This window comes from Saccostrea cucullata, unplaced genomic scaffold, assembly GCF_032062105.1.
Source record: "Saccostrea cucullata isolate Sc308-1 unplaced genomic scaffold, CSIRO_AGI_Scuc_v1 ctg164, whole genome shotgun sequence".
Classification (NCBI taxonomy): domain Eukaryota; kingdom Metazoa; phylum Mollusca; class Bivalvia; order Ostreida; family Ostreidae; genus Saccostrea; species Saccostrea cuccullata.
In genome coordinates this window covers 194923-205023 of record NW_026937694.1, presented here as the reverse complement: position 1 = coordinate 205023, position 10101 = coordinate 194923, and the positions used below count along the sequence as shown (strand labels likewise).

The window sequence follows — 10101 nt, the reverse complement described above, 5'->3', positions numbered from 1 at the left end:
TTATTGTGTATTGTGGAATTACAGAAAATAGATCAAAGAAGAATTTAAGTATGTCCTCTCGAATGGAATTTCCCACTTTCCCTTTGTCACTAACAAAGACATCAAGTGCATTGACGGAGAAATGTGCCAGTAAGTTTTAAACATAACATATTGTTGAAAATAATGTAGAAAGCGTAATGCTATGGATTATTATTTTGTCGTTTTTTTGCCATCTGTACATTTTTCATTAAAAGGTTAGATTGATTGAAATTCTGTGTACTGACGGTGATTATATGTAAAGTTTCAAACAAAAAAGGTGACATAACTGTTAAAGAAAGTAACCTGGCAATGTAATGTTAATAAAATGAATGTTTCGAAATTCAAATCTAATATGAGAGAAAATTAGTGAGAAATAAACTTCATGCATCTATATACTCAATTCAATCCCTGAACTAAGTACATGTACTGAGAGCAAAGTTTTTATCATTGTTAAAAAATACCTATAAAAATATCTTGAAAAAAATTGCTTTATGATTAAAAGAAAAGCTTGTATTGCGCATTAATTCCACACAATCATAACTCTTTTTACGGATGACGTTTACTCAGGGTTTAAGTTGACATAAACGGATTGTTAAAAAGTACAATATCTGAAAACAAATAATGCTCTAGATAAACGAGAAATAAACACATTAAAATAATATCAGTATTAAAAATGATTTTTGTTATGGTAATTATTATTTCTATATCATCTTTTATAGAGACTTTATACTTATTCAAAATTAATTATTTTTTGTTTTAACAAGATTTTCTTTTAATCGAAAAATAAAATATTGCAAGACAAGGCTCTCTGTGTTTCTCTGTGTTTTCCTGTCATATTTTTTATCAAAAATTTGATATGATCTAGGTAATGTGTTTTTCAAATAACTAAATGACATGCAATAAAAAATATTTTAAACGAATGGTACTCTGAGCAACGAGCTCACTAAATAATACCCGCTTCTCCCATAATGTCCATTTTTTGCTATATACAAACATGTATTGTTTTACGGTAAAGCATAAAGAGGAATAACTCGTCGTATCTAATGTTATTCATAAGCCGCCATTTGTGACGTCAAAAGAGAGAATATAAAGGCAATGTCCGTCTTTAGCTATGGGAAAACTAAAATAGGTGTCGAATAAAAGAGTAAAATAGGAGGCCACAATGGCAATAAGTAATTTAGATTCCGAGAAAGTTTCATTAAATTTCACTCAGTAGTATAAGAGAAGTTGCGGATAAAAGATGGGTACCACTGAAGTGTGACAGACGGAGAGACGGACATAACGATTACTATATACCCTCCCACTTTTCAAGCGGGATGTATAAAAATACAGACAAAATGCAACCCATATAACTCATCTAAAGAAAATTTGATCATTGACTTTTCACAGCAACTAAATAAGGGTAAATAAGAGAAACCGAGTCTACAAATGGCTAAGAGGTCTTATATTTCATATTTTTGTTAGAATTTAATAGGTTGAACATAGGTTAAAAATGGAAAACTGTCAGGTGAAATTCGAACTGGATTATTATAAACGTTTATTCTAAAACTTCTTAGTTGTTAGTATACGTTTATCAAGACGTGTCATTTCCAATTTTATTGTATTACCCAAAAGTTTTCTTATATCATTGTGCAAAAAAAAGTTTAAAAACGATGTGAAAAGTCGTAGTATGACATTGCAACAAATTTTGGGAATTTTACATTGTTATACTTCTATCTTTATTGTAATACATTAAAGTTTTATTGAGCTTTTGTTTTCTCTCTCTCTCTCTCCCTCCCTCTCTCTCTCTCTCTCTCTCTCTCTCTCTCTCTCTCTCTTGAAATGACCTGCTGGATTTTTCTTTTATTTTCAATCTTTCAAATTTGATGGTAAAGTAGAAAATAATTTCTATATTAAAAAAGAGACTTTTGTAATTCTAGGTCGCTTACATTTTCCATAATTTGTTCTTTTTAATAATAGATTTTGAATCAGAAGAGAATGAGAAGAGAATCCATGGATCAGAAAACAGAAAATGTTCTTGTTATTCACTTTCCAATGAGACCAAAAACAGAGGTGAGTATAAATTACGATATTGACCCAAGACTTGTATTCTGTATTCGTCAGAAACAATGCATACTTTGAAGATATGTTCAGAACAGCAAGCTCTGTAGACTAAAGCGTAAAAGAACAGGAAAATTTGACTATAATTTACAGATCTATTCATCACGTGTTTTTGGTGATACTTTCCAAGAATGCCTTCTCTTAACAATTTTTACGATAATTTTTAATAAAGCAGGTTTACTGTAGACGTAATGTGACTTCTCATCTTATTTATATCTTGTTGGGTGTGAAAGTTGATCCATTTTGTATGTTTTTATATACTACTTATATACCACATCAATATTTCCATGTTTTTTGCAAAGTTCAGGAATTTTATATTGATATTATACGAGGCGTTATCAAAAATTATCTGATCAAGCGCCATGAAATTAAAACATTTTAACAAACATCAAATGATTAAAAAAAAAAATATTAGCATAATCTTTCAGCACAGACCCAAAGACCTGTTACTATCCCAGGAAAGAATGCAACTTTCCTGCCTTTACCGTTGTGTTCAATCCGTGTAGCGAGCTTACGAAAATAGTGTGAGAAAAGTGCGACTTTCGTGTAAAAATCGTGTAAGAAACTTGTAAGATTCATATGGAAGTCATTTTATTTAAAATATGGCTATCGATGGTTATTTTAAATGTACAGGTTTTAAGAAATGACCACGAGTTTTCTCATATCAATTATTCGATAGATTTTTTATATATTAAATTGTGAATTTATTTCTCCATGAATTCTAATCATTTAATTTGTACAATATTTGTTGTTCGATAATGTCTTGAAAATGTTTTGCTTTTACAGAGTCTGTCATAATTGTTGAATCACAAACTCTTGATGAATATAATGTCTCACCATCAGGGCACAGCAGAAGATATGATGAAGGTAAACATTTCGTTTTCAATGAATTATTGCACAAATTTTTTTTAAATGTACAGTGCCGAAAAATTTCAACCTAAAAGCATAGTAAATCCCTTCCAAAAAAGAAACCCGTATTCACTTTGCATATTTTGATGGAGACTGCAACGTTTGCCTCGAGTCTGTTGTTGACCCGTCTTTGATTTATGGATTTACTCTATGCACTCATTCCACATAAGGCAGTGAATACAAAACAAAAAGGATCAATAATGTTGTCTTTTGGTACTGGACGTGTGTGACCTTGATTCTGTTTTTTCTTCAGATGACACTCAGTTACTTATATTTTTTTCTATTGATTATTTTTACATCGATTGATAATTGTAAATGTTAAAAATCTTTTTTTATTTAAATTTCAATCAAGGTAATTCTCTTGTAATACTCTTGTTTGTGCCCTGTGTGATTGTAGAAGAAAAATCGACAGATACAAATACATGCAAAGTTGTCCATAAAGGATTCAGCAGAACCTTTGATTCAGGTAATATCTAATTTTCCGGAACAATGAATACATTTTTAAATAAAAAGTTAGTTGGTGTTATTATACTTCTGTTAAAATCTTTCCTATCTAAAGTTCAGAGGTAAAATAACTCTTTTATAAAACTCTTTTTAGTCAACATATAGCAAAACTCTAACCTGGAGAATAGTGTTTGCTATCCACTCTTGGAAAATGTTCATGCAATTTTTGATTCCCAGCGATAAATCCGTTGACTGATGATGTCACAATGAGCGCATTTCGACGTCAACAGTATTTATTGCTCTTTGAAAAAAAATTCAAAGTGCGTTGATTTTATTCCCAATTTTAAAGCACTTTGAAAAAAATCAAAGTGCGTTGCTTCAGTGGCCTAAGTTAGAAATTGAAACAAGTTAGAAACATAGTTGATAAATTTCAGTTGAATCTGTGTACATGTCGCTATAATGTGTGATATTTTGCACGTTATTTTGTTTATTTTCCTTTCACGTTTCAAACAATTGATGGTATCCTGGCATACCCAAGAAACTAGACTGTCATTCTTTATCAAATGTCTTATTATTTTTTTTTTAAAGATAATATAAAATACATGGATGAAGATGTTGAAGATATTGAAGAGCCAGGTAGACAAAGAATATAATCATCGTATTAATGAAAAAATGTCTATTTACTTAACTTGAAATGATATTTGAACTAATTTTATGCCTAATTTCTTATTTACAGATATATCTGTGCGAGATAAGCAACCTCTGCTTGTAAGTAACAGTAGACATATAGTGTACTCTAAACATTACATTTTCTGTATATTTTTTTCACACAACTTGACGGACATTGAAAGATGCAAGACACAATATACTCACTTTTAAAAATATTCTAAGGGGCCAATCTCGGGTTTTATTGTGTAAAAAAATACAATAGAGAAAGTTTTTATTTGTATTTATATAGCTTACTTAGACGTCAGTGCACAGTGCGAAGTTTTGGGAAAATCTACCACCCGGGTATTTTTAGGGATCGTCTGAAAATACAAACTATATCATTTTATGGGAAAGTGTTAATTTTTCGCAAATACTACAATATGCTTTTTGCCCAATCTATAATATAAAATTCGCAATACTAGTACTATATCGAATTTCCTTTGCAGCTAGAATAAGGCTGTCTGTAAAGTATAAAACTGTAGTAACTTCTCTGAGCTACATACATGTAGATATGACGTCATAATAGAAGATGACGTCAAGTCACTCCATGCATGAGCTGACATGACGGGGAAAGTGTCATAATTAATACATGCCATGTAGATTTATTTTGGTTAATTCAAGTGTAAGGATTGTTTTTAAATGGAGTGTGGTTATGATGTTGAACATTTGAAATTTGAATATCCTATTCCTGTTGCTTGTCCTGTATTCACATATTCAAACAATAGCAAATGATTATTTGTGAAACGCTCCCCTTACATGTCCGTAAATAGAATTGATGAATCATGTTTAAATTGAACTGGCACAAGTGTAAACAAGGACATATTGAAAATAGTCTGATGAATCTATAAGAGAAGTATGTCCTCTAACTGGATTTTGCTTGGGAATTGTGTCTTGTTTATCCATTTTTGTATAAATCGCGATAAAGTGTGGAAATACCCCTTCCTATGTTGGTAAGTTGAATTTCTTGTAAGATATTCTAAATGAGTAAAAATTAAATCTGCCCCCAGCACTTTCCATGTATCAGACATCACGATGAATTGATATATGTAAAAACTTTGCACAATATATTTTTTTGCACTTATGCCAAAGGATTTTTGTGCAACGATTAGGAATATCATAAATCTTCGTCCCGTGATCAACACAGTCACGTGCCATCATAATATTTAAAAAAAAATAAAACTTGATTGAACTATTATCTCAAGTTGACTATTTCAAAGAAGAATTACATATTAAAATTAAAATGTAGCTAAAAAATTAAAATGTATATTTTCAAGGCATTTTTGAGCCATCGGACATACTGCGTTGTTTATATATAGAGTATGACAAAATATGACGCATACAAAGGATTTATACAAAATGTAAAAAAAAAAATATGATGGGGAGATTATTAAATCTATATATTTTGAATTTGATTTTGAATTGAGAAAATCTTTCTGATCGCTTGTAAAGATATTGCTTGTATATAAGATATCCATGCATTTCTCGGTAGTTAATTTCTAAATTTTCATCGAAAGTATACTTCTTATGATAAAAAACGATTAAGATTATGTTATAATAACAATGAAATAAAGATAACATCATTATTTACTCAGAATAAAAAAATTCCAATGATCAGAACATAATTTGAATTTCAAATAACTAGGTCAATGGCCTACTTTTTATGCTACTTCTATATAACCTTTCTCGGAAAAATATCTCATTTTCTTTACACTTTGACCACTTGTCTTTTTTTCCAAAAATTAAAAGTAATACAACTCCATAAATAATGAAATATAATATGGAACAGCGTCATTTCCATATCCTTCCTTCATATAGATAAACAATTACATTTTTTAGAGTTTGAGCCATAAATTAAACTTATTAATTGTTACATGTACTGTCCGAATTTCCTCTTTGATTTCTATTATTTCCTATTTTTTATCTAATACTTTAAAATTTTGAATGAATTTATGTTTTAGCCTGAGTATGTCTTTTTTGACCTTATTCTCATGGTTTAAATATTTTCTGAAATCAATTATCAAATTATGGAGATACATGTGAACAAATTTGTTGTCGGGGATAATGTTTTTTTCATATTTTCATTTTTCTGTATTTCAGGATTTTGAATTATATTAAATAATTAATGAGCTTTATCACATATAATATTTGCATAATGATGATAAAAATAAAGGTACTCTTTTATTTTTAATTCATGTTGCGAGACACCACATTTTGCGACAAAATTGAAAAAGTAAAATATAATCCGAACTTCCTTTGCTTTACATGAACCAAATACATGTATTTGCATTGAGTTTTGTTTTCTTCAAATGATAAATCATTTGGTTTTCCAAAATGATATTGAGTAAAAACTTGTTCGCTCTACCCATCTAAAACAATTTTCAATGCAACAAATTGTATACATTTTATAATTTCCTTTCTGTCTTCTAAACCTGACTAAAAACCATGCACCTGGATGGATGTGATAATTACACCTATAAAATTAGAGTTAGTAGCTCATTTGATTAATCTATTCTTGATTGAATTGCAATTTGAAGCAAATTGTTATGCGGATTTTTAGTGCATAATTTAATGCATAATTTCATTTTGACATATTTTACTGGAATAATTTGTTGCTTTAAAGTTACAGAATCAAGCATGAAATGAGATGAATAAGAATTTTTATATTGAATTTTTACGTCCCATTCGAGAATTTTTCACTTATGAGGAGGCTTCAATAATAAATCGGTGAAGGGGCTTCAAATTGCGCCTTATACTCGGCGCTCATGGCCATTGATCATGAGCAGGGAAGGATCTTTATCATGCCATAAAATGCTCCGAAACGAAAACTCGTTTTAGGTCAAATCCGAAGGACCCGTAACTTTAAAGGTGCAGAGCAAATGGCTAGGAATAGTCGCTACCGTTTTTATCTACTTAGATCAGTTGGGGCTGCGATTTAAGCTCATGACAAGGAGCCAGCGTTCATAGCGTTATTCCAAATCCTATCATATATTTTTGAACTCCCTGTATATATAATATTTAGGGTATACTAATATTCTTTCCATTTTTCATGGTGTCTGCAATTAGGCTGACTATTCAGGTGATGGATACGTAACTTTGAAGGAGAAAGCAAAGGAAAGACTGGAAAATGCATTGTTTAACTTTACTATTTATATGGAAAAGGACGATGAGTGTCTTGAAACATTTCTTAAGAACGACCACTACAAATTATTGATGGAGAACATTAATTCTTACAGTAAAACGGAGGTAACTGCAAAGGAGATACCATTGCTTAGTAATTATGCTGAATTAGTTGAAAGTCGGTTTAAAGATATTAGAATAGAGTGAATTTCTAGAGGGAAAATTTCTTAATATTTTTCTCCTTTTTAACGTTTAAATATTTAACTTTTTTTAACAAGGTTAGCTCCTTAACTTATTTGTTGACATCTTTTTTGGAAATATGCAAAAAAATTTTCCCTCCTAGTGAATCTTGCTTGGGGAAAAAATGTAGATGGCTTTGTTTTCAAGCAGATGACAATGTTGAGTGGATTTTTCGGTAAGTTGAAATTATTGTAAAATATTATTTATCAGAGTAATAGTATAACTTTCCCAAGCAAATTTCCGGTTCACAAGGATGCGACGAGATTATTTAGATGACAAAGAATTAATAATGATTTTATCAATCAGATTTATGTGAAAATCTTCAAAAAAGTAAATGACCGTCACGTGATCATCGAAGTCATGTGATATTGTAACAAATACGATTCTGTATAGTCTAAGGATTTGTTTATATGAATTAGACCTACTTGATTTCATAACTCACAAAAAAACAAGAATTGATTTTGCAACGCAGTGTTACATTTTGAGCTTGTTTAAAGCTTCGTGAAGCCTGAACATTACTGTGTAAATAATAAATTATTGTATTATTTAAATTTTCACTTTGTATAACTTTTTTATGAAATTGTCTTGCAAATCAATTCATTTTTTGTATTTACAAATATTTTTTTTAAGATGAAAATTTACTTCTCCCTAAAAAAGTGCTTTGGTGAAGGTCAATGATCCTTATAAACAGATATTTGTTTTATGATCTATCACCGTCACGTGATCATCGAAGTCATGTGATATTGTAACAAATACGTTTCTGTTTAGTCTAAGGATTTGTTTATATGAATTAGACCTACTTGATTTCATAACTCACAAAAAAAAAAACAAGAATTGATTTTGCAACGCAGTGTTACATTTTGAGCTTGTTTAAAGCTTCGTGAACATTACTGTGTAAATAATAAATTATTGTATTATTTAAATTTTCACTTTGTATAACTTTTTTTATGAAATTGTCTTGCAAATCAATTCATTTTTTGTATTTACAAATATTTTTTTTTAAGATGAAAATTTACTTCTCCCTAAAAAAGTGCTTTGGTGAAGGTCAATGATCCTTATAAACAGATATTTGTTTTATGATCTATCACCGTCACGTGATCATCGAAGTCATGTGATATTGTAACAAATACGTTTCTGTATAGTCTAAGGATTTGTTTATATGAATTAGACCTACTTGATTTCATAACTCACAAAAAAACAAGAATTGATTTTGAAACGCAGTGTTACATTTTGAGCTTGTTTAAAGCTTCGTGAAGCCTGAACATTACTGTGTAAATAATAAATTATTGTATATTTAAATTTTCACTTTGTATAACTTTTTTTATGAAATTGTCTTGCAAATCAATTCATTTTTTGTATTTACAAATAATTTTTTTTAAAGATGAAAATTTACTTCTCCCTAAAAAAGTGCTTTGGTGAAGGTCAATGATCCTTATTAACAGATATTTGTTTTATGATCTATTGTTTTATATCATATTATATTACTTCTTTCATGTTTGCTATCATATTTCTTTGATTTATTGAAATTATCACTTCATTGACTATGACAAAAAAGAGAAAATAATTTATTATTTCATGTTTGTAATTTGATGTAGATTATACAGTTGTAAAATTTAAACAATTTATGTTAACTTTGTATTTCAAAGTCATGTATATTCTTTATCAATAAAAGTAGTTTGTCATTGTAAAATTTAGTATAGATGTACAATTATGAGAGAAATTGACATTTCATAGTATGTATAAAGGACAAGGCATGGCAATTGCCGAATGTGGCCTCTAATTTGATGCTATAATACGAACAGTAAAAATTATGATAGTTTTGAGTTTAAAACTCTTGATATTGACTGTTTCAAAAACAGTAATTCGTTTGAGTCAATAAGAAAAGGGGGCAGGAGGGTGCCAAAGTTGGACATTTTACGGAATTTATGATATATAGAACACAAGCTTACAAATCTATGATTTTTATATACAAAAAGCGTCTGACATTAGTGCATTGAATATATAATTTTTGTGAATATATGAGTTTAATATACTCTTTGTGTTCCGAAATAAAATGTGTTATTAAATTACGAAATCTTTCATATCGTTAGAGAAAAGTTAGTAAATGACACTTTGATGACATTTCCCTTCCCTTTTATGTACCCTTTGTTTAAAAAAAATGATACATTTTGTAAAAAGAATTACAGCAAGTCTATAATGATAAATTATTACAAAATCACAAACTAGGGACCAAGTAGGAATCTTGCCCTTTATTTTTATTATGCATGTAGCATTATATTAATATGTAATTCTTAAATAAAGATATCAATCATTATTATCAAATGAAATGTATGAGCACTTGTGATTTTCGTCAAATAAAAATGAACTGAAATGTGTTTTCATATTGTAACAAAGATGTTATATTACTTCTTTTTTTAAGAAATAAATTGTACTATCACATTTTAGTACGCAGGGGGAATAAGGAAGTATACAAAATATTCTACCTTGACTGAATCAGTGCTACATTATGACGTCATAGTAGGCGAGATGACGTCAATTTTAAAACACAAGTTTTCGTAATATTGG

At 29.3% G+C, this 10101-nt stretch overlaps 1 protein-coding gene across 1 annotated transcript; it reads left to right on the top strand.

Moving 5' to 3' along the window:
* The first annotated feature begins 24 nt into the window (after nucleotides 1–24).
* On the top strand, nucleotides 25–8054 carry LOC134248689 (uncharacterized). The gene is made up of 6 exons (XM_062731091.1): nucleotides 25–129; nucleotides 1978–2070; nucleotides 2905–2985; nucleotides 4060–4107; nucleotides 4208–4239; nucleotides 7243–8054. Exons 1-6 carry the CDS (start codon nucleotides 51–53, stop codon nucleotides 7501–7503), a joined length of 594 nt encoding a protein of 197 aa, XP_062587075.1. The 5' UTR covers nucleotides 25–50; the 3' UTR covers nucleotides 7504–8054.
* Nucleotides 8055–10101: the final 2047 nt, after the last annotated feature.